Source organism: Penicillium longicatenatum, assembly GCF_028827895.1.
Source record: "Penicillium longicatenatum strain IBT 33135 chromosome Unknown contig_4_segment0_segment0, whole genome shotgun sequence".
Classification (NCBI taxonomy): domain Eukaryota; kingdom Fungi; phylum Ascomycota; class Eurotiomycetes; order Eurotiales; family Aspergillaceae; genus Penicillium; species Penicillium longicatenatum.
The window spans coordinates 488,593-511,783 of record NW_026643122.1 but is presented as its reverse complement, the minus strand read 5'-3'; the positions used below and the strand labels follow the sequence as shown (position 1 = coordinate 511,783).

The following is a 23,191-nucleotide window of genomic DNA, read 5'->3' as shown; positions in this document are numbered from 1 at the left end:
TCGGTCAAGATTCGCCGGGCCACCCTCGACATCACCGCTTCCTTGTTTCCCTAGTAGCCTTTTTGAATATTGCGTAGGTCTTGACACTTCTCTCTAAATTCCTCTAATTGCGGATTTTTCGTCCCACTGGTTGCACTTGATTGTTGTTTTTCTCGAACCAAGCTCCCCGAGGCTCCCCGAAGTTCTCAGGGCCAGATCTTGCCTCTACTGAAAGGAAGCTTAATATACCCCGGACCGAGAATCATGGACCTTGCCGATTCAAGATTTACAAAGAAGCGTGAAAGTCGGACACGCGCCCCGACGGCCTGTCAGACATGTCGTCTACGCAAGACCCGGTGCGACAATACGAGGCCCACCTGTAGCTATTGTGCTCTGCAGGGGGTGGATTGCATCTATCCCGAGACGTCCCCACGCTCTAGCCAGTAAGTCAAGTGGCTTGGGTATTCTTTTCGTTGGGCCTTGCAAAATGGCCTTGTGAAAGCAAGTCCGAGACTGAAACATTTGCTCCTGTCCTGTAGATCTGGGTACGATCCGTCCAATCAGGAGATACTGCAACAATTGAATCATATTTCCTCACTGCTGGAAGATATCAAGAGTGACAGTTTGTCAGCTGGTTCCTCGACTCGTTCCCTCCGAGGCTCCTTGCTCGAATTGACTACCCAAAACCCCAGTCCGCTGACTGATATGGGGCTTCAGGGTATCCAGAATTCCCGCGGCAGTAGCTCCAATGATGATTATCGCGCTTGTGAGCACGATCCTGACATACTGTATGCAGCCAGTTCGGCGGAGCTCATGCTCCGTTGGCCGATTTATGATAGGCTTATCACAGATGCGGAGAGGCACATTCGATCCTTTTTGCTCGATCATCTGGATTCTCATTCTCAATCGGGTGTCCTGCCACCCCAGACGTTGGGTATTGGCCCCCTTGTGGATGGTATACAGCCACTATGTCGGAAATACCTCCGGTTAGTGCATCGGCGGAATCCCGTAGTGGATATAGACAAGCTCGAGCGCTATGCCCGCGAGGTGACCACACAGGGATTAGGGTGGGACGGTCCAGCTTGTCTAGTGGTACGTTGAATTATTCGACCTCTATTTTCTTTGTCTTTTGATAAGGGACTAATATCTTGAGTAGCTTCTCGTGTGCGCTTTAGCCTGTTCTACATCTACATTTATACCTCTGGGGGACATACCCGAAGATCTAGACCGCATTCCTGGACCGCCTCCTTCTGATGCTGATATTGGCCGTGCAGAGGCCTACTTCCACGCTGCAAAGCAGCGGTTCGGATCATTGCATGCATCTCCCACGGATATTCAGTGCTTTCTTTTAGCTGGATTTTACCACAGGCATGTTATGCGTCCGTTAGAATCGTGGTTCTGCTTTCAGCAAGCATCATGCAGACTAGAAGTTCGACTGCGGTCATTGTGTAGAGAGCGGTGGCGAGTAGATGCCAATTACCATAACTTGGAGTCTAGGCTATATTGGTCTTGTATTCAAGCTGAATAGTAAGTACTCTGACGTGAGCACTCTGACGTGAGCACCAGTACTCATACACTGATTACCATCCAAAGTGAAATACAATGCGAGTTACCTCTGTGGAGTAGTCGCCTTGAAAGATTGGGATTCTCAGAGTCATTCCCAAGGTTCCCGACATATCCATCTTCCCCGGGGCAGAAGGAAGGTGACAATGAAGCCCATATCGATCTGTTAGGGGATCACAATGACACCGATGAGGAAAGAGGTTGGAGGTTCTACATTGGAACTATTTTTAATCGTCGCACCGTCAATGACATGTTAGTAGATATGTGGCGGAATGGGGAGGATGGATGGATAAACAACGTCAGCGGCATTGTCGAACGGACCTCCGAGGCTGTGAAGGTAGTCACAACCTGGTATAAATTTCCTTTCCCACCTTGCCTATCTTCCGTTTGACTGCTTATTCGCTAATACAACAAAGGCATCAAATGTGCCAAAATAGCCTCCCGCCCCCATCCATAGCCAACCAAGACCTTGAATTCTTCCTTCTAGGTCGCTACCATATCGCATGTGAGAAGATCTACCGGCCAGTCCTCTACCTCGCAATCCACTTCCAATCTCTCCCACGTTGGGTGCAAGCGACTCCTCAAATCGCCGAAGCGGTGTTCAGTCAAGCCCAAAGAGCAATTGACAACTGCGTTGTTCTCCTCCCAAACTGCTGGTATCATTTTCGCCACGAATGGATCCATAATGTCGTGCGCGCTGTGTTTGCTTGCTCCATCCAGCTTCTTAGTTCTGTGCTGAGCAATGTGGCTATTTCGCGGAACCCGAATCCTGGAGGTTGGGCTTTGAGACCACCTGGAAACTGGGATGCACTTGTGCGGCTTGGCATTCGGATTTTGAAGTTCTGGGAACGTGAGTCTGTGGATGTGGAGATCATGAGGTCGATGTTAGAGAGGATGTACCAAGGGACTTATCGGTTGGCTGGGATCAGGTAGGATTGTTTTCAGGGGTGATGTCTTTCTAATGACTTTTGTGTCGATTATTCATCTCAATGATGTTGGTCTTATTTCCTTATCACCTTGGTTGTGGATCTATGTATTCTTCCAAGCTGTTAACGCCCGTTATGCCCAGGCTGGGGAATTTGATTATGTCTAGAAGGTTGATAGGAGTATTCTGGTCAATACAAATGTACGGATGTATGTACACATAGCATGATTTTACCCATGACTACTTCGTAAATAAATCAAGCTAGAGAGTCATTAGGCGTTTCTTCTACAACCCGTAGATCTATGTATTTTCGAGACTTGGGAGCATGACACTGTCTGCAACCTTGGAAATGCGCCGAATTGTACATATAAAAGCATAGCTTCTATTTCTCGGGTCAGGTACCAAAATCAAAAAGAGTATGCTCTCGATTGGCAACAATGATCTCTTCGACGCAGCTCAAAAGACTTAGAATTATATTTGTGGTGCAGGTCTGTATTGTGTCATGGCGGAACCTTGGCAGCGAGCCAAGGCAGCTGCGGGGAAGCGGTGCGGAGGACAACCGCGAATCTCATCCATTCCACCATCCCAGCCTTCGACATGGCGGTCCCTCAGCGGACGCTCAACTGGCTGTATTCAGCCCTAACCAAGGTAAGTAGCTTCTCGAGGTCTCACAAAGGCGATCTAATGCTTTATTAGGATCACTACGACCCCAAACAGACCTACCACGACCCTAATCGAGCCTATCACGATGTTGTCAATGCGCTCGCTCAGTACCCCTCGCTCTCCCCCCGTACCGATGTCTATAGTGAGTGACGTTCAATTCCACGATTGACTGTGCATTCTAACAAACTCCACCCCTAAGCCTACGAGAATGGCTTCTCTGCACTCCTCCTCCACCTTGTGGGCACGCTGCCTGCTGTCTTCCGGGGGACAACATACCGCTTCCCTGTCGCTGTCTGGATCCCGAATACGTACCCCCGCGAGCCCCCAATGGTGTATGTGACACCGCCTCAAGATATGACAGTCCGTGTTGGTCAACACGTCACATTGGAGGGGCGGGTGTATCATCACTATCTCGCGCATTGGGCTGAAGCCTGGGATGTAAGCAATTGCGCTCCGCCTACTGAACAGTGAACATTTGTTAATGTGTCGCATATAACAGAAATCAACACTCGTCGACTTCCTTTCCATTCTCCGTGATGTGTTCGCCAAGGAGCCTCCGGTTCGCTATCGCCAGCAGATGCCACCTCAGCAGCCCCAACAGCCGCAGATACAATCTCCCCCGCCAGTGCCACCTCTCCCACCTGGTATGGCGCCCTCGCCAGCTGCGGTCCAGGCACAATCTCTTCGTCCAACAGCTCAATCCCAAACCCCTCCACAGCTCCCTCCCAAACCGGGGTCGACTGCCGCGCATCAACAATCGCCAGCCCAGTTGGCAGACCGGTACCGATCCCCCCCACCGCTGCCACCGCTGCCTCCAAAGGAATATGACCCCAGACGAGGTTCGTCAATTCTCAAGGGCGTATCAGGCTCTGGAAGCCTGGTCCCTCAGCAGTATGCGCCATCGCAATACCCAGCTGCGCAAGCTACGGGACACCCTATGTCTCCGTTGCCCCAGAGCCCAACATATAATAGAAATGCCGGTTTCAATGGACCTCAACAACCGCCCTATGCTCGTCAAACTGGGCCACAAGGCCCTCAGGCCCCGCCGATTCCTCAGCAAGCTCCTCTTCAGCACCCTTCCCAAGCATCACAGTCTCAATACCCAGGTTATCAACCTCATCGCCCTCTCTCACAACAGCAACCACCACCGTCTGGGCCCCCATACCCGCAAAACTCTCCTTATCCATCGAATTACCCACATCCACCTCCGGCAGCACCTGCTCCAAAGACCGAGGCACCAGACCTTCTTACGTCTCCATTCGAAATAGGGCTCCCATCATTTGCACCCACAGGACCAGCTCCTCCAATCCCACCAAACCCCGAAAAAGATGCTCTTCTACAGGCTATCTCCAGGACATTGGCCGAGACTTTAGCAACCCAAGCCACGCAGTCTGATGCAGCAACTCACTCCCTGGTCTCGCAATCCCACTCCCTCCATGCGGCAATGGCAACCCTGCAAAACGAAGTCTCCGCCCTCAACGCCTTGCAAGCAACCCTCCAATCCAACACCACTATCCTCCAACAGTCTATTCATCGTGCAGATGCCACGATTGCAGGTGCCCAGGCCCGCTCGGTATCATCCGCTACCCCGTCAACATCTACTGCCGCCGGACTTTCAGATCCTCCATCCGGCCTCCCGCCCATCGACGAGGTCTTGGTTGCCCCCACGGTCGTCGGGAAACAGCTTTATGATCTCGTTGCAGAGGAACAAGGTCTCCAGCACGCACTTTATGCGCTGCAGGCTGCTCTCGTACGTGGTGTTATCGGGGTGGATTCTTGGTCTCGTCAAACTCGCGGTCTTGCGCGTGAGGCTTTCTTGAAGCGGGCACTGATCACTAAGATTGGACGTGGAATGGGATTGGAGACTTCTGTATCATGATGAAGCCCTTTCTTTGTGAATAATTTGGGGAAGCTCTGTAGATACCCCTTTTGGAATTTTTTACACCGGCTATATCATTCATGCCAACATGAGATAGGTGTAGGCTATTTAATTCTATACCACTGCTCATACTGCTTCTCCCTCTGCTTCTGATCTTACAAACAAGAAGTTAAGCGTAGCTCAAGTTTGGATTCTATGTGTATTGTCTATTTTCTTTGTTCATTCCCATAATAATCGAAGTATTCTACTCACTTCTGACCTTTCCCTAGTGACCCGATGAGGTTCTTCGAATTCAAGTGCCTCAATCTCCTCCAATCCCAATGTTAAATCAATGTCTTCGGCTTTGATCATCCAAGCATCTTCCCAGTGCAACAAACGATGAACAATATAAAAGGCCAAAAACACAAAAATCCCAAAATATGCGACCAAGAAGTCGGTTGTAGACCAATGTCCCGGAAAGAAAACATAGAATCCGTTGCACAGTAGCAGAATGGGGAACATCACAGTTGCGACCCATGCAAGATAAGGCTGAGTTTGCGACGAATAATGCAGATCACTTGGTTTAATCGAAGCCAGTCGACATGCCTTGCGGAACCGATGAAACATAACACAGCAGCAAATCCACGAAATGAACCCTGCGGTATTCGTGACGCTGACGAACCAGTTGAACACTGTAGCCGGGCTACTTGCGCAGTTCATGTACGCGAGAAATGCGAATAGAGAGCTCGCCATCACCGCGTAATAGGGGAGTCCGTAGCTGTTACACCTGGTGAATATTTTCGGTGCCCTACCCGCTATAGCTAGAGAGTAGAGTGAGCGACTGGACATGTAGAGGTAGGAGTTGCCAGACGAAAGTGCAGATGTGATTATCACAGCATTGATCACGCTGTCGAGGCCGTGGATCCCGGCGGTTTTGATAGCGATCACAAATGGTGAAGCCGCGACGCCGGAGCCGTTTGTTAGGCCGGATGCATCGCTTGGACAGATCACGCCCATCGCTAGGATAGAACCGATATAGAATATCAGCAGTCGCCAGAAGCACATCTTCGCTGCGCGAGGAATATTCTTCCGTGGACTTTTCATCTCGCCTGAAGCGATGACGATCAACTCTGGCGTGAAGTTGAATGAGAAGACAGAGTAGCATAACACATAAAGGAACGCACAAAAGCGGCCTGAGTCACCGCTGACGAGATAGGGCTTCATTGCACCTGGTTCTTTCCAGTAGTGGAAGCCCAGTCTTTGGTGATCTGGTCCGCCTCCCCAGAAGAGAATAAAGGATAGGACTAGCAGGCCGATGATCATTAGGACTTTCAAAGACGCGAACCAAAATTCGGTCTCGCCATAGACTTCCACTGGAGCGAAGTTGAGAGCCAGGATAATGACTAGCATTATTGTGATGGAGGCCGCAATGGGAACCGAGTTGGGCCAGTAATTAATGACAATTGCCGCAGCTGTGATTTCGTAGGCGACGATTATTCCAAATGAATACCAGTATAGCCACCCTAGCGCAAAACCAATGCTAGGTGATATAAATTGAGCGGCATAGTAGGCTGGCGATGCACCGGAGATTGGTAAAAAAGTATTTATCTCGCAGGTCGCTGTTAGGACGCCGTAGACGAGGCTACAGATTACGATGTAGGCGATCAGAAGTAGTGCTGGGCCCGCGAGGGCTAGCGCTTCGCCTGTGCCGACAAAGAGACTAGTACCAATGGCACCGCCGATTGCCATCATCTGAGCATGTCTTGACTTGATGCCTCGTCGTGTTTGAGTTTGGGGTTTGTCGATGATTTGACCTTCAATAGGCAATGACTCTGGGTCCATTGAGAACATGGTCTTGGGCTGTTTCTCGATGGACATCCCCATTTTGGCGGCTTGAGATGTTAACTTGGGAATGCAGATAGCGGACCAAAGGGTAAGTATAAATATGTGGTATCTGTTAATTTTCCGTATCTTATTCCGGTATCATGCCAAACTGAGTCAATGAGGTTCAAGATGTATATGCTTTCGGGGTGTTATCTGTTTATCAGAAAGTTAGGCAAGTCTAACCGGCATATCAATGAATCACTCCTCTCTACTAACCTTGTATTAAGTGGATCCTGGGCCTTTCCCCGCATGCTAGCATAATTAGGGCCAGACTTGTATAGCCAGGCCCCATATGATAAAAACGGCGTCGCCACGCGCAGTATCGTTCCAAGCTACACCCGCTCTCCAAAAAACGGCTTCAAGTAGCGAGTAATGTGAGAAGTGAGACAAATAAAATATATGTAGAATGGCTGGGGCTGGAGACCTGGGGAATGGACCTTTCTGGCCCAGCCCCATGCCTCCATGTTCGATATGAGGAATGCTCCAGAGGGCCCGTGCTGATCAATGAGATGAGATCCCTGATCCCACGCCTCATCGAGTTCCCTTCTAGCGTGGCTGATAACATGGAAGCCTTTAGAGTCCGGGGTAGATAAAGAGAAAGGCGTTTGGAGCAAGTCGAGAGCAAGGCAGGAACAACCGGGACCTCTTCCACCTGGGCAAGGGTGAGCACATACTTGCCGGGATTAGTATGAAGTCCGGGCAGCCTACCTAGATAAACAGATTGATCAGCAGAGAAATGGAAGGTTTTCACGAGAGACAAAGCAGATAGGTCTTATCGCCAACCTTGTCTTTCTTTGTCATCATTTCATTGGAAGGCAGTGGCCCATGGATAAGGGATCTAATCTCAACAAGGAGATGACGCTTCCAAAAATCCAGATTCTATCTTGCAGGGCCCAACGACAGACAGCCTGCAGATATCGTCATTGCAGACAATCACTGTTGAAGAATTCTAGGCGAAATCTGCCGGCGTCATTAATACCTTGGTCACTCCCCGAGGTTGCTGTACCTTTGTATGTACACACATGGTCAATATACACACTCCTTTTTATCTTCCCATTACATACATGTATACCTGTCAACATCCACTATCCATATATATTAGAAGCAGAGATCTGTTTTCAAAATGTATATTTTTTAAGGTTCATGGGTTGTGTAACACACCCGGGGGTCACTCCCGTGACTATATATATTGGAAAACCTTATGGAGCCTAGTGAATGAAACAACCCGCTTGGAAGGTAGCATTGATACGAACATTGAACTCGGATCACACGACCTTGGAAAAACAAAAACAAAATAAAACAAAAAGGGTCCAATGTTACACGGCTTGAAATTACGGTTTAGCTCAGTTTGTCCAAAACCGCGATCAAGTGCCAACTTCCAGGGCTTTCAAAGTTGGAAGGTATGAGTACCAAGGGAGTATGTATAATAAGATTGGAAATATGTGCGCTCAGGTCTAAGATTACAATGTATAAGACATGAAAAGGTAAGTTGACTTCGATTGAGTGTTTCCACTTCTGCTTCCGCTTCCTGGGTGCATTCTCGCTGTACAGGGCACCCAGATAAAACGAACGACGCCCATGATGAAAATGTACCAAACCACAAGGGATCCATACGTACAGAGAAGTATATAAAACCAAACCCAAGGAGAATAATGTATAAAGATCCAAAAGGAAATCAAACCAAAAGAAATCAACCCAAGTAAACCCAGCCCTTAACTCTCAAAATACACGCGCAACTCATTTCACTTCATTTACATCGGAGAATGGACTCTCCACACGCGCGGGCGGCATCCGGTCTGTGTGTCTGGAGCTGCGCTTTGCAGGGTCAGCAGTCGAGGCTGTTGTGCTCGAGCTTTCCTGGTCGTGGAAAGGGCTAGTCTCTGAGGTCTGAGAAGGGGATTCGTCGACCTCAATGATAGAGATGGAGGGGATTTTCTTGGCGGTGTTCATGGAGTGGGAGGGGCTGGAGGGCAACGTATCATCGTCTTCATCGGAGGAGTTACCGTCAAAGGTGGAGGTGTGGTGATCGAATTGTTGGGTACTGCTGGTCGCAGAGTTGGAAGTCATGGGCTTTTCAGAGATTGTGACTTCTTTGACGCCGGTGGTATTGGCTCCATCCTTCTTCTTCAATGAGGGACCGCGAACCATGACTGGTTTGGCCATGACGGTGCGGGCGACAATGGAGGAAGAAGAGTTAGGAGAGTTGCCGGCTTGGATGGCTCCAGCCTTGGCGAGTTGGGCGGAAGTAATGGCGGGCACGGCAGGGGCATCGGATGGTGTGATCACCACTGGGGTACCTTGGCCACTGGGAGATGATGTGCCAGATTCTGGACCAGAGTGAACACTGACAATATTGGCGCGCGTTCGGCTGATCTGTTGGGCGGGGACGGCGCTGACAATGGCGTCGTTCCGGTATATGGTAGTCGCAACACTGCTCCGTAGGGTGTTTGCCATGCTCTGATGGCCGGTCATTGTAGTCCAGGTGGAGTCTCGCAGGTCGCCAGGCATGAAGAAGTGTTGGTCAGGGTGAGCACCGGGCAGTGGAGGAACAGGGGGAACCAGGGTCGCCGGGGTCTCTGGAGGTGACCGGTTGGTGACACCAGGAATGTAGGCGATCTGTATGACGTTCGAAGCACGAGTGAGGACGGTGGAGGCAATGGACTGGGTGGACTGGCGCTCAGAGCGGGCCGCGTTGAATTGGCTGCTCTTCTCTTGTTGTTCGGCGCGCTCCTGGCGCTTCTTCCGAATAGCGAACCAATAGATCAGGAAGAGGATCAGGGCCAGACCAGCGATACCACCAACGACACCACCTGCGATCGCACCCGTGTTGGAGCCACCCGATGGTGCTGGCGTCGAGCCACTTGTAGATGATAGTACACATTTGGTGGTGGCACATGAGTCGCAGGACTGACTGGACATGCTACATGTGTAGCCAGACTCGCAGGACGGACAGGTGGGGGAGGTGTCGGAGCATGATACGCAGCGCTTGAAGAGAGAATGGGACGGTTGGAATTCCGTGAAGGTGTTGGAATCAATGTGGAAAGACATGATGGGCGGATAGAATCGGATGCGAAAAGGGGGTGGTATCAACAGTCGACCGGTCAACGGTTCAAACGAATGTGCAGATGGATAATCGAGTAAAGGAGTGTGGGAGGCTCAAACGGCGTCAAGTCGTGAGCGTCAAAGGCTAAATCATGAAAGAAACAAGATTTACTAAAAAAGCAGGAATCTGATGTTTGTTGATGGTGGAAGTAATCCAAAACGAGTGTGGGAGAATGGATCCGATCAAGGACTGAGGCCGAGCATGATCCAAACTGTTTAAGTGATGTGGTAACCCGTGGAGATCGGATCGGGATATAGAGGGATGAAGGAGAAGAGAAAGAGGAGAACGTTCTCCTGGGAGAGTTCAAGTCACGGGAGGCCTGAGCGTGAGAGGCTTGGGTTCCACTCTACACGCAAGATGAGCGGGGGGGTAGGGATTAGGCTAGTCTATTAATTTAGCGATCGGGAAAAAATTTAGAGCCGAGATGAAGAGACCGATGTTCTAGCAGATATAAAGCTTCTATCATGTAATCCTGATATCCCATGTTTCAACCCCCTTTTTGCGGCACCTTGCAGAGTGCCTGGACTACATGTACTGTGTACCTGACTTGGCCCTACGTCGTCAACGGGAGTCTGGACTCGGATCATTGTCGGGCCGGGAAATTACGTCCGAGTGGAGCAGAATGATTGGCTCAAGCATCAAGCACAGATCAATGAAAACACAGACACAATTAGCAAAGATTTCTCATCACAAAGAACATAGAGAAAGTTAATTCTAGTCTGACTGTTCAAAGCGGATGGGCTAAAAAGACTAAAAATAGTAAAACTAGGTGAGGCTGACGAGACAGAGAACCAGGGGCGCTGATGAGGCTGGTTTTAATTTATTTACTACAGGAGCTTCGATCCCGATCACAGCCCTGCAGGGAAAGTTCTACTGTACGGTTACATACTCCATAGAAATCTCGGAGCATCTGAAGTGCCAAGGATGAGGGTTAGAAACCGAGTAAGATTGGAGGAGGCAAGCTGAGACACGGGAGGCGCAGCCACTTAATTACTGCCGTTGAAGGTCACATGATCACCGATCAACCAAGTCCGGCATTGCCTCAATCTATTCAAGAGACATTGTCGCCATGCAGTACAGGACTACGGTACCGCCTCCAGGTACTTTATGAACGAACAGATCGATTCACTTTCGGCACGGGTCGGCGTACATAAGAAGGGTGGCGTACACGAGAGGGTGGCGTACCGACCTGAAATATGCATGCTCTCCCGAGCCGTGCGGCACATACCAAAGACATCATACCGATGGAATTGGTGGTATCAAAGTTCATCTCACAGGAATGTTGGAATGTGGCCAGTCCACTTTGCACCGTGTTTCACCAGTGGAGTCCGTTGATTGGAGTCGAGGCCCAAAGTGGAGCCTCTTGCTGAAACTAGCTAAGTGTGTGGAGGATCTGGAGAAGTACCAAAATAAAGTAGATTAAAGTAGCGAAGGCGAAAATCGGGACTTTGCCAACGCAGAGATGGAGAGACTCGTCTCCGACATTACTCACAAAGCTGGCCAATTAGACTTATAGGAATGAACATTGTAATACATGAATCATGATGCGGTAACGGCCGTAACAATACTGAATTCCAGCCCAAGCGTTAATGCCAAGACAGGACCCTGGGCCCTGTTTTGACCCTAGTTTGACCTTGAGAGTGACCCTATTTGGCTCTATTTGACCCTGACAGGGCTCCATAATCAAGTACTCCATACCAGCTCGATACCTCAACTTTCAAGGGATGAGATATGCAAGTGTTGCATAGGCCAAACAATCCAAGCCCTCAGAAACAACCGCACAGAAACAATCTTACAGCCCATACGAGAATACAATGTTCCCCTAGAAGAAAACAAGGTTGGGCTAGCCTGGATGGGATTAGAGACGATCTATTTTTGCTCTCTTACAGAATAATACGATCACGCCCTCTGACCTGCAGACACCGGCACACTCCTTTTTTTCTTTCTTCTCGCACTTGTTTTTCCAGCCCCTCTCTCGTGTTCTATCGCTCGCAACCCCTTTCATTATAACATTCCGGAGTTGTGCTGGGACCCGCGGACCCAGTCCTCCTTCCCCAGCTTTGTTATTGCTTTCCTTTACCAGGCCCCGTCTAGGTAATCTGCAAGGCCCTGGCGGCTTCATCTGTGGATTTTGGATTGCAAGACTCCCTTGTTTCTCGATACCCCTCCTTTCTTATTTCTTTCTGTACTCCATTTTAATCAATCTTTTGATTTGCGCGCGTTCAACATGGCCTACCAAGGGTCAGACGCGCATGCGCGTTCGGCGGGCTACGAAGAGACCCGTCTGCAGGATGTACCCGCTTCACAGGTATAATCTTATCATTCTCCAGGGATCAAAAGCACCCTTTGCGATGAACAGACTAACGCGTGACTTGGACAGTATCGTGAAGACGAGGATGCATCGCATGGACTCCTGTCCCACCAGCAGGGGCCATTTGCGACACCCTTTGATGACCCTCAATCCCGCGGCCAGTCTCCCATCCGGGGCCAGTCGCCCATCCGCCCAGCTTCCGGCTACAGCTTGACCGAAACTTACGCTACGGATGCCGCACCAGCCTACCACGATCCCTACAGCGTGGGAACAGAGAATCCCGCAACCGCCTTTGGAGTCCCAGCTCGAGTTGAATCGCCTTACGCTCGCAGTGAGACCTCATCTACTGAGGCGTGGCGCCAGCGTCAAGCTCCTGGAGGTGGAAATGGCGGGGGCAACCTGCGCCGTTATGCTACTCGCAAGGTGAAGCTGGTTCAAGGATCCGTCCTGAGTGTCGATTACCCGGTGCCCAGTGCCATTCAGAACGCCATTCAAGCCAAGTACCGCAATGATCTCGAGGGTGGCAGTGAAGAATTCACCCACATGCGATGTACGTGACGGAGAAATCGAGTTCGCCAGGAACAGGGACAGGAAACTAATCAGATCATCATTCAGATACCGCGGCGACTTGCGATCCGAATGAATTTACTCTCCACAACGGTTACAACCTGCGTCCGGCTATGTATAATCGCCATACTGAGCTGCTTATTGCGATTACCTATTACAACGAGGATAAGACGCTGACTGCGCGTACTTTGCACGGTGTGATGCAAAACATTCGCGATATTGTCAACCTGAAGAAATCTGAGTTCTGGAACAAGGGTGGGCCTGCTTGGCAAAAGATTGTTGTGTGTCTCGTCTTCGATGGTATCGATCCTTGCGATAAGGATGTCTTGGATGTCCTCGCGACCGTCGGTATTTACCAAGATGGCGTGATGAAGCGTGACGTTGATGGAAAGGAGACTGTAGCTCATGTGGTAGGTGACTGACAACCTTGGAGGAGAGAGAACACGGCCCGCTAAAACTGTCTCTTAGTTCGAATATACCACCCAGCTATCGGTAACGCCGAGCCAGCAGCTTATCCGCCCTACAGAGGATGGCCCTTCTACTTTGCCTCCCGTGCAAATGATGTTTTGTCTCAAACAAAAGAACAGCAAGAAGATCAACTCACACCGTTGGCTCTTTAATGCATTTGGTCGCATTTTGAACCCTGAGATTTGCATCTTGCTTGACGCAGGAACAAAGCCTGGTCCCAAATCGTTACTCTCTCTCTGGGAGGCCTTCTATAACGACAAGGATCTCGGTGGTGCATGTGGTGAGATCCACGCCATGTTGGGCAAAGGTTGGCGTAACTTGGTCAACCCCCTCGTGGCTGCCCAGAACTTCGAGTACAAAATCAGTAACATTCTCGACAAGCCCCTTGAAAGTTCGTTTGGCTACGTCAGTGTGCTGCCTGGTGCATTCTCCGCCTATCGATTCCGTGCGATCATGGGTCGCCCTCTGGAGCAATATTTCCACGGTGATCACACCTTATCCAAGCAACTGGGTAAAAAAGGTATTGAAGGAATGAACATTTTCAAGAAAAACATGTTCTTGGCCGAGGATCGTATTCTCTGTTTCGAGCTGGTCGCCAAGGCTGGCTCTAAATGGCACTTGTCATATGTTAAAGCCTCCAAGGCTGAGACTGACGTGCCCGAAGGTGCTGCCGAATTTATCTCGCAGCGCCGTCGTTGGCTTAATGGTTCGTTTGCGGCTGGTATCTATTCGTTGATGCACTTCGGCCGTATGTACAAGAGTGGTCACAACTTGATCCGCATGTTCTTCCTGCATATTCAGATGCTCTACAACATCTTCAACACTTTCCTCACCTGGTTCTCCCTGGCTTCATACTGGCTTACCACCACCGTCATCATTGATCTGGTCGGTACTCCCAGTGCGAGCAACAAGGAGACTGCCTTCCCATTCGGCAAAACTGCTACACCTATTGTTAATACCGTCGTCAAATACGTCTACTTGGGCTTCCTGCTTCTGCAGTTTATTCTTGCGCTTGGTAACCGTCCCAAAGGCTCAAAGTTCTCATACCTTGCATCTTTCGTCGCATTTGGAATCATTCAGCTGTACATTGTCATCGACTCACTTTACCTGGTTATCCGTGCCTTTGGCGGTGGCGCACCAATGGACTTCGTAACCAACGAAGGTGTGGGTGCTTTCTTGAAGTCATTTTTCGGATCTTCCGGTGCTGGTATCATCATCATTGCGTTGGCTGCCACCTTCGGTCTTTACTTCGTGGCTTCCTTCATGTACGCTGATCCGTGGCACATGTTTACCTCCTTCCCCCAATATCTCGTCTTGCAGTCCTCCTACATCAACATTCTCAACGTGTATGCATTCAGCAATTGGCACGATGTGTCCTGGGGTACTAAGGGATCTGACAAGGCCGATGCTTTACCCTCTGCCAAGACGACCAAGGACGAAGGTAGCAAAGATGCTGTCATTGAGGAAATCGACAAGCCTCAAGCAGATATCGACAGCCAGTTTGAGGCTACTGTGAAACGTGCCCTCACTCCTTATGTTGCCCCTGTGGAGAACGACGAAAAGTCCCTCGAAGATTCCTACAAGAGTTTCCGTACTCGCCTGGTGACCTTTTGGATTTTCAGTAATGCTTTCCTGGCAGTTTGCATCACAAGTGAAGCAGTGGACAAGTTTGGATTTACGGTATGTCCCCAATCTGTACATCAGAACGTGTCAAAGTACTAATTATTCTCTCCAGAACACGGCTACCACCCGTACTTCCCGATTTTTCCAGGCCCTCTTGTGGTCTAACGCTGTTATGGCCCTTTTCCGTTTCACTGGAGCCTGTTGGTTCCTGGGTCGTACCGGTATCAAGTGCTGCTTTGCGCGCCGGTAGAGAATGAACTAGATGATGGACCATGGATACACGACCTCTTTTCTCGGCACATGTTCCCCCTTACTGACTTTTATTTTTCTTCTCTTTCTGTCTTCTTGCGATATGTATTCTACCTAAGGATGCCTGGTTTATTTGTGTTGGTTTGATGCCAGTATGTAGCGTGATGGACGTTAGCAACAGCCTCTTACCGTCATGTTTTTGTCGGATAGCGATGCAAGGGATGCATTCGGGGCGTAATGAATTTTCAAATCTGAATCCGATACTCAGGTTTTCAAGGCTCCTTCGTGACTTAGTAGAACTTCTTCAGCGTAGCCGGACTGTAGCTGTTCTGCCCTTGAACTGATATCTCGTGTCGTACGGTGTAATAGGTAAAGGGCGGTGTGTAGAGCGGTAAATGCATGGCGTAAGATAGTAGATTCTGTCGGGGGCGACCGCCTTATAACACCGCAGCATCGTGCCTAAGGACCCCGCAAGGTTAGCACTGCTTTAATAACTTAGTCGACTTGCTTTGCCACACCTTCCTCCTTTACGAGCACAATCTCGCTGCATATTGACGAGAGGGCTACTCGGATTTACATCCCCGTTCTATCTTTCCTCTGACCGCCGTTTCCTGCCCGCACACGACCTCCACCGGCGGGGTGGTGATTTACAGCCAAGATGTTGAAGATTTGGTCCATGGTGAATAGACTATCCTAGCCCAATCCATAACATGTAACCGGCGATCCAAATACTTACACCCGCAAAGAAACAGCAGCAGCAACAAGCTGAGAATGCCGAAGGCGGAGGCAAAAAGAAGAAGAAGGTCACAGCCGCACAGCTGCGCGTGCAACGAGGTAGATACCCCCTCATACCAAAACCACCACAACCACCTTCCAGATCTAGTTTGACACTTTTTCGGCCTCTATACGCAGTTTAGATCCATTTCTAACCTCGTCTTCCTGCTTTTAGATCTCCAAGAACTTACCCTCGGCAACACAATGAAAATGACCTTCCCAAACCCCGATGACATCCTAAATTTCACGCTCAGCATCGAGCCCGACGAGGGCATGTATAAAGGAGGGCTTTTCAACTTTACCTTCTCCGTGAACCAGAATTTCCCTCATGACCCGCCCAAAGTCAAGTGTACGCAGAAGATCTATCATCCCAATATCGATCTTGAGGGAAATGTGTGTTTGAACATCCTTAGAGAGGATTGGAAGCCTGTGCTTAACTTGAATGCGGTTATTGTTGGCATGCAGGTGCGTTTCATACTCCCTCTTTTTCTGTCATTATACTTGATTACCGTGCGAGGGCTGACAAATGACGTTTAGTTCCTTTTCCTTGAACCCAACGCTTCGGATCCGCTTAACAAGGAGGCTGCAGAGGATTTGCGCTCGAATCGTGATGCTTTCAAGCGGAATGTGCGCGCTTCAATGGCTGGTGGAACTGTTCGGCGTGTCGCTTATGAGCGTGTTCTTCGATAGAACGGATGAGGGCAAGCTGCTTACTTGCCGTGGGAATGAAGAGCGGAGAATGATTGCTTCGGTTATCTCCGAAGTGTTTCAATGTCGGCGTGCAATATCATCATTGCCTTATCGTTCATCGTTTCAATGTTCTGATCATGGCCTGATGGGACTTGCGAAAGAGCATGCGGGAGTATCTAAGGAGCTCGAAGGTGACGAAGTGGGATTCAGTGTCCCAGGTTCCGCTGTCCAGGTGGCTGTGGGAGTTTTCAACGTACATATACCGGCGTATTTAGCGTTCAATTTATTGATAGATCAGGCCTACAATCACGGTCTACGCAAATCTTCAAAGTAGAATAACATGTGATATTGCCCACACAACACCATAAGACTGGCAGCATGTCCAATTCACTGGAACGAATTAAACAAAACAAATTGATCATAGCGTATATATACAATCGATCCAAAATGTCACCTCCCTCGAACACAGTCGACACCTTCAACCCGGCGAAAGATTACAGGAGACGAAATGAAGAGTCGCGGATCTAGTCTGCCTTGGAACGGGTTGTATATTGGATTTTGAATGTCTTTTAAAAATCGAGATTGACAACAGGAGATGCCGACGGGCGAAACGAGACGAGCCAAGTTGGTTCAGAGGTGATGATCATCGTTGACCGATTTAAACGCGGCCAGCGGCACGGTCAGCCTCGAGGCGAGCGTAGTAGACATCACGCTCACGGACACGGGGAAGGTGGAAGCCTGGAACCAGATTTATTAGAGCGTATTCTGGCGAGAAGAAGGGTGAATGATGTGCTCTACTTACCGTACCACCAGAGGTAGCCGAAGGTAGTACCGAAGCCTGTTGGAGAGCATGGTTAGTAAATTGTTCCTTGCGTAGCCTGTCCCATCAATTCCATTCCATATCGTATCGCAGTCGGTTTTGCGAGTATTGCGCAGATTGAACCCGATCCGTTTTCGAGTGGATCATGCCACCCGACCATCGACTTCCACCTCTAATCTGCGTATTGAAAGCACTCACCGAAAGCGACGCTCAGGTCCAGGACGAGACCCCGGCGGAGCATCTGTTGCGCAAGTTAGCTTCTGTTCTTTGTCTTTGCGACTCATCCGGCCAGTCCGATCGGGGCAAGCCGGCTGGGCGAAGGGGCACACTTACGCCGGTGATTGGGGGGATAGCGGCAGGCATTGTGACTAGAGAATAACGTTAATCGATGCTCGGTGCGATATTAACTTTGTAAGGCGTTTGTGGGGACCTGCCTCGAACGTTGGGGGTTGGAGAGGTGGAGGGGAGAGAGTGTCGGGGTGATGTGGACGGGAACTGAAGTTGAAGCTTTCGGGCGGTAAGCGAGGCTCCGGATTGGTCGATTGAGGTTGGAGATTTGATGGACTTATGACATGGTTATGGGCTCATTATGGGGTTACTATGCTCAATGGGGTATTATTGTCTCTAGTGAGTCTAGTGTAGGTAGCATTAAATTGAAATTAAATTCAATACTGGTACCCTGACTTCACTGTGATATGGCTTTGTTAAGTATGGGAAGGCTGACACCTGACATCTCGGGCATTCATGATCACGTGCTACCTCACTCCCCCATTTGATCAACAACTTGCCAAGCTCCTTCTCTACAGCTTCGTCTTTGCTCCGCAGCTCCGTCTATGGCTATGGCTTCGACGGGCCTACAAGTGAAACGTTCTTCGTCTCACCTCGAGGCTGCTGAGAATAAGCGCCCGAAACACCATTATCATCATCATCACCGCCTGCAGGAGCCTATCACCCTGCCACTTTCGTCCGAGCCGGCCGTGCAAGATGAGGTTCATTTCGACCATCTGATGAACCGTTCGATCGGCCATATCCTCAAAGAAGCGGGCTTTGAACTAGCGGATCCCGCCGCGCTATCCAGCTTGCGCAGCGCCGCAGATACATGTACGTGAAGAACAGAGAGCAGGCAAACTCGTTGGCCTTAAGCAAGATTAACTGACTCGATGCGCGGATGATTAGATTTGAATCGGATATCCACATATGTTCGCCAGTCTATGTTGTCATCTCGTCGGGTTCAACCTATTCCTCCCGACTTCGAGCATGCTCTTGGCCGCGTGAATCTGTCCCCCGATGACCTCCGTCCATATCTGAAATCATCAAAAACCGTTGCTCCTATCCCGACACTCCTCCCATCACCTCCACCAGAAGACGAGCTCAAGCGCAAACTTCCCTTCTTGAATGCTTTGCGAGGGGAAGAAACTGTCACCAATCGCTCCTATATTCCGAAACATTTCCCCGACTTCCCAAGCAAACACACCTATTCCGCCACCGCGGTATTCACTGAGAGAGACGGTGACCCACGCAAGATTCGCGAGCGCGCAGCTGAAGATGGTCGTCACGGTGAAGAGGCGTTGCGCAAGCTAGCTAGTGCCGCGTTCCGGGATAATCCGACCAGCTCAAGTGGCAAGGATAAGAAGCTCTGGGGTCGGCGCATGGAGAGCATGGAAACCATGTTCGAAAAAACGGTGAAGGGCCTCGCGAAGAAACTTCAGAAAGACCAAAAAGATCCGTACGCTCCTGCACTCGGTTCTGCTATGGAGATCGACTCGGGGAAACCAGGCGATGGAGATGGGAAAGCTCGCTCACAAGCGTCATGGCATTTGGAAATGGGACCTATCGTAAACTGTGAGCGGGACTTCTGGCGTCGTCCCGCGACAGGTTCGCGGGGGAAGGAGGACAAGGCAACAAAGCCATCTGCTAGTGCTGAACCAGTAAATGTCATGGGCACATAAGATACGTACAGGGACAGGGAGGTTGATTTGATCTGGTTTTACTTGTTTTTGGATATCGGCGTTGTCTAGGTGCTCTATTCATGGGTTGGCGCTGTGTTTGGAGTCGTTTTGAGGAGATACCCCGTGGCAGCAAGTCATAATGACATTCATTGAAATTCTCAATGCGCTCTGTATAGTACATAATAAAAATTTAAGCTAAACTCCACCCAATGCATTCAACGTAACCTCCAGGGCTTCGAGATTTATGATGATGGTGCATTAGACCCAGATGCCAATTTCTCCTTCGCTTCTTCAATCTGCCTCAATGGTTCCCACGATGTAGTCTCGACCGTCAACCCACCAGCGCATCTATCAGAAACGATCAGCCACTATTTCTAGTCACAGTGGCGTTCCTCCCAGACTTACCGTCGAAACAGCCGCACAACAGGCTGACAGACAATCACTCCCGGTTGTGGAACCTGCTCTGAGGGTGGATTGCAAGAGTATTGCATCATTTCTAGCAGTGCGCACTCCTTCAAGTTGACTTGTTCGCCTTTGCGCTTCTTCTCTATGAAATTGCGGCGCACGATGTTGACGTTGTCGGGGAGCGTGTCGGCGGAGAAGACGGGGACGAGGGGGGCCATTTGGGCGGTAGGGGTTGCGACGCGTAGCAGTCGTCCTCAATGATGTAGTTTGAGTGCAGCGAAGCTGGTTGCGAGTATGTTCGGAATAGAAGTGGTCGGTTCGGGTGAAGCAAAGTTCCTGCGGGTCCGAGTACTTGCAGTTTAAGTTGGAGCTCCGAGTTCCCGGTCTCCGAGCTGTCATACACTTGACTTCTCTTCCTTTTCGATATCAAGTCAAATAACGCTTCTCATGTCACGGTCTTGAAGCGCGATTTATATGCTGCGTGTTTCTGGCTGTCATATTATGAATTTGAGGCATGCATGATCCTGGCATCTTGGGCTTTAGTCTGCGATGGCTGCCAGCTTAGGCGCAGCGTCACTAGGTGATGTGCATCATGAGGGGCTGGACGAGGTAGGTGCTACTGCGAATTACCTCTTTGAATGATGATGAATTCTAATTCTGGTAGCTTCTGCATGATCTTGCAAATATCTATCCTGACGATGACTTTCATGGTCCGTCACTAGGCGTCCCAGTTCTCGATGCGCTTGTTGAGGTCTTCATGTTAAGAACTATGGGCCCTGTCCCTGATCACCACCACCAGAATCAGCAAGATCTGTACCCGCCATTGCTGCATGAACAGGACCAGGAGCTGAACGAAGCTGGCGAGGATATGCTTTTTACCGACGAGTACGGTGATGCCGCATTTGATGAACAAGTAACCCGGTCCAATCTCTTCTTCCTAGACTCTGCCTACAGGAGAAAGCGGCCAATACCCACCGTGGAGATCTCTAGCAGTCTTTCAGGTGCTGGTAAATCACAGTTACTTTATTACATGACCGCGCGTGCGGTTTTGCCTCGCGAGCATGGTAATATTCCCATTGGTGGACAAGGTTCGGCCGTGGTTTTCATCGATGCCGATGACCGGTTTGATGTACGCAGGCTGCAGATGGTAGCTCGAGGAATTGTTCAGCAGGCACAGAAATCTATTGATCCAGAGAAACTAGAGGATGAATTCTCTGCAAAGATACCTGATGATGAGCTGGAAGCTGTGCTCTCCTCCGCGCTAAAACACGTTCATATTTTCCGTCCACAATCATCCTCTGCGCTCCTGGCTACACTTGCCAGCCTGAATACATATCTTTATGATATCTCTCGCCATCAATCTGCATCATGTCCCCTGCATATGATTGCCATAGATAGCGCCACGGCTTTTATCTGGCAAGACAAATTGCGTGACAGTCTCGCTCGAGCCGAGGATGTCGGACGTTCTCGAGAGGAAAATGACAAGCTACGAGAAATGAAGAATAGCTTCCATTTCATCGATCTTTACGCTGAAATTGTCACTGAATTAAAGCGTTTACAAGCCCTTTTTGGATGCACGATTGTCTACACAACGACCGTCACTGGGTTCCGGCCGAAGAATATTAAAGACGACCAAACTGGTCCTCTGGGCCCTTATGACACACCTGTATCCCAGACTCCGGCTCTCCAGCCTGCTCTTCCGGCGCCGTGGGGAGAATTTCCCCTCCTACGTCTAGTTGTGCAGCGGGATGCTGTTCGTTCATTCCCGCCAGCGATGAGTGCGCATGATGCTAGGAACGATGCCCCTATGCGGCAAAGCGCAGTTCGCCAGGGCAAATTCTCGGCCTATGTCAATGCATGGAGACAAGAAGAGTGGCCTCGCCGGGTGGTAGATGGACTTAGGCCCTATGGCAATGGAAGCTTTGCATTTTATGTCAAAAATGATGGAATCGAGATCCCTCTACCTGGACATGATGAAGCGGATATATGATATCTTATGTCCTCCGTGATTCTATGTGATCTATCACCCTTGGTGAAGCTATTATGTGCGTACACAAAATCAACTAAATAATTTCGCAATCGCCTCGACAGTCGTGTTGCCCCCACTAAACACAATCCCAATATCGAACCCTTCAACCTTACCTTCTTGCTCCACAAAATTCCTGAAATCTTCATTGAAAAGACAAACAGCTAACCCAACCACAGCACTTGGCTCAACAAAAACCTTCATCCGCTCAAGCACCAATCTCAACGCGGCCTTGATCTGCTCCTCCGTTACAGAATACACACCTTTGACCTTGTTTGCATTAGAAATAACCTCCCAGTTTAACACACCAACTGGCGTTCTCAATCCATCTGCAATGGTAAGCGTCGACACCTTCTCCACCCGAGCACCATCACGAAGGCCACGCCGACAATCATCGGCGCCTTGGAAACTAGGCTCGGCGCCAAAGACATAGGTCTTTGTATTCGAGAGGTATGTCGCAACACCGGCGTTCAGTCCACCTCCGCCTACGGGCGTGACCACAGCATCGAGTTTCTTGCTAAAGTTCTTGTCCTTAGACTTGCCCGCCTCATCGAATTGCCGCACCATTTCTAGGGCAACAGTTCCTTGTCCGCAAATGACGTTGAAATCGTCGTAGGGAGGGATAAGGAACGCATTTGTCTTGGCTTGGATTTCTGCGACGACAGCTTCACGCTCTACACTCGTTGAGCCACTGAATATTACCTGTGCGCCGTGCGAGCGTGTTCCGGCGATCTTGGACGCTGTGCTTATCTCCGGCATGACGATGTAGGCAGGGACGTTGAGTGTTGAGGCAGCGAGAGCGAGCGCTTGGGCATGGTTACCTGTTGAAAATGATCGTTAGCTCTCTATCCTGTCCTATTCAATTGATACTGTGTCCATGCGCTAAGGCTGGCGAGCATGACCTCCAACACCAAAGAGACCAGAGAATTCATGATGGTCATACCAGAACTGTGCGTTATAACGCCCCGCCGCTTTACCTCCTCCTCACCCTGCTCTTGAATCAATCGCAGGAGTGCGTGGTGCGCACCCCTCGCCTTGAATGCGCCTATACGCTGTAGGTTCTCGCATTTGAAATGGAAGCGGATTTGTGGTTTCGCGGGGGTCTGGCCTTCGAATGGGGTTCCGACGAGGGCTTCTGGGGTTTGCGGGGTCGAGGCGATCTGGTCGAGGGTCTTGCAAGTGAGGAGCGGGGTGAGGTGGACGTATGGTTTTATGAGTTCGTAGGCTTCGTGGATGGCTGCCGGCGTTAGAGCTCGGGCTTGTTCGGAGGGAGTAGGCATTTTGGTCTTGGTTCAGGCACTGGTGCTGGTGGTGAGTATAGGATCGGGGAAGGT

General features: G+C 50.0%; 11 protein-coding genes across 11 annotated transcripts; 6 read left to right on the top strand and 5 right to left on the bottom strand.

The window, feature by feature from the left end:
• Positions 1 to 243: 243 nt before the first annotated feature.
• Positions 244 to 2,475, top strand: N7484_006991 (uncharacterized protein; the record flags this gene model as incomplete). The annotated part of the gene is made up of 5 exons (XM_057117378.1): positions 244 to 422; positions 519 to 1,071; positions 1,136 to 1,506; positions 1,546 to 1,893; positions 1,959 to 2,475. 5 exons carry the CDS (start codon positions 244 to 246, stop codon positions 2,473 to 2,475), a joined length of 1,968 nt encoding a protein of 655 aa, XP_056970413.1.
• A 589-nt stretch (positions 2,476 to 3,064) lies between these two features.
• N7484_006990 (uncharacterized protein) lies at positions 3,065 to 5,009 on the top strand (the record flags this gene model as incomplete). The annotated part of the gene is made up of 4 exons (XM_057117377.1): positions 3,065 to 3,115; positions 3,164 to 3,272; positions 3,330 to 3,568; positions 3,630 to 5,009. The coding sequence occupies 4 exons, from the start codon at positions 3,065 to 3,067 to the stop codon at positions 5,007 to 5,009; spliced, it is 1,779 nt and encodes a 592-aa protein (XP_056970412.1).
• A 219-nt stretch (positions 5,010 to 5,228) lies between these two features.
• Positions 5,229 to 6,872, bottom strand: N7484_006989 (uncharacterized protein; the record flags this gene model as incomplete). Its single annotated transcript, XM_057117376.1, has 1 exon — positions 5,229 to 6,872. The coding sequence occupies one exon, from the start codon at positions 6,870 to 6,872 to the stop codon at positions 5,229 to 5,231; it is 1,644 nt and encodes a 547-aa protein (XP_056970411.1).
• Positions 6,873 to 8,609: 1,737 nt separating this feature from the next.
• N7484_006988 (uncharacterized protein) lies at positions 8,610 to 9,920 on the bottom strand (the record flags this gene model as incomplete). The annotated part of the gene is made up of 1 exon (XM_057117375.1): positions 8,610 to 9,920. The coding sequence occupies one exon, from the start codon at positions 9,918 to 9,920 to the stop codon at positions 8,610 to 8,612; it is 1,311 nt and encodes a 436-aa protein (XP_056970410.1).
• Positions 9,921 to 12,202: 2,282 nt separating this feature from the next.
• chsG (chitin synthase class III) lies at positions 12,203 to 15,194 on the top strand (the record flags this gene model as incomplete). Its single annotated transcript, XM_057117374.1, has 5 exons — positions 12,203 to 12,283; positions 12,356 to 12,836; positions 12,902 to 13,263; positions 13,322 to 15,001; positions 15,057 to 15,194. 5 exons carry the CDS (start codon positions 12,203 to 12,205, stop codon positions 15,192 to 15,194), a joined length of 2,742 nt encoding a protein of 913 aa, XP_056970409.1.
• Positions 15,195 to 15,851: 657 nt separating this feature from the next.
• N7484_006986 (NEDD8-conjugating protein UBC12) lies at positions 15,852 to 16,657 on the top strand (the record flags this gene model as incomplete). The annotated part of the gene is made up of 4 exons (XM_057117373.1): positions 15,852 to 15,872; positions 15,940 to 16,027; positions 16,143 to 16,432; positions 16,505 to 16,657. The coding sequence occupies 4 exons, from the start codon at positions 15,852 to 15,854 to the stop codon at positions 16,655 to 16,657; spliced, it is 552 nt and encodes a 183-aa protein (XP_056970408.1).
• A 658-nt stretch (positions 16,658 to 17,315) lies between these two features.
• N7484_006985 (cytochrome c oxidase subunit VIIa) lies at positions 17,316 to 17,975 on the bottom strand (the record flags this gene model as incomplete). Its single annotated transcript, XM_057117372.1, has 5 exons — positions 17,912 to 17,975; positions 17,811 to 17,845; positions 17,676 to 17,718; positions 17,460 to 17,495; positions 17,316 to 17,395 (listed from the first exon to the last, which is right to left on the bottom strand). The coding sequence occupies exons 2-5, from the start codon at positions 17,838 to 17,840 to the stop codon at positions 17,316 to 17,318; spliced, it is 189 nt and encodes a 62-aa protein (XP_056970407.1). The 5' UTR covers positions 17,841 to 17,845; positions 17,912 to 17,975.
• Positions 17,976 to 18,310: 335 nt separating this feature from the next.
• On the top strand, positions 18,311 to 19,426 carry N7484_006984 (TBP-associated factor 8 family protein; the record flags this gene model as incomplete). The annotated part of the gene is made up of 2 exons (XM_057117371.1): positions 18,311 to 18,578; positions 18,654 to 19,426. 2 exons carry the CDS (start codon positions 18,311 to 18,313, stop codon positions 19,424 to 19,426), a joined length of 1,041 nt encoding a protein of 346 aa, XP_056970406.1.
• Positions 19,427 to 19,668: 242 nt separating this feature from the next.
• N7484_006983 (uncharacterized protein) lies at positions 19,669 to 20,049 on the bottom strand (the record flags this gene model as incomplete). Its single annotated transcript, XM_057117370.1, has 2 exons — positions 19,669 to 19,774; positions 19,832 to 20,049. 2 exons carry the CDS (start codon positions 20,047 to 20,049, stop codon positions 19,669 to 19,671), a joined length of 324 nt encoding a protein of 107 aa, XP_056970405.1.
• A 331-nt stretch (positions 20,050 to 20,380) lies between these two features.
• On the top strand, positions 20,381 to 21,821 carry N7484_006982 (putative Rad51 family DNA repair protein; the record flags this gene model as incomplete). The annotated part of the gene is made up of 2 exons (XM_057117369.1): positions 20,381 to 20,440; positions 20,496 to 21,821. 2 exons carry the CDS (start codon positions 20,381 to 20,383, stop codon positions 21,819 to 21,821), a joined length of 1,386 nt encoding a protein of 461 aa, XP_056970404.1.
• A 69-nt stretch (positions 21,822 to 21,890) lies between these two features.
• Positions 21,891 to 23,137, bottom strand: N7484_006981 (threonine/serine dehydratase; the record flags this gene model as incomplete). Its single annotated transcript, XM_057117368.1, has 2 exons — positions 21,891 to 22,678; positions 22,801 to 23,137. 2 exons carry the CDS (start codon positions 23,135 to 23,137, stop codon positions 21,891 to 21,893), a joined length of 1,125 nt encoding a protein of 374 aa, XP_056970403.1.
• Between the last annotated feature and the right edge of the window lie 54 nt (positions 23,138 to 23,191).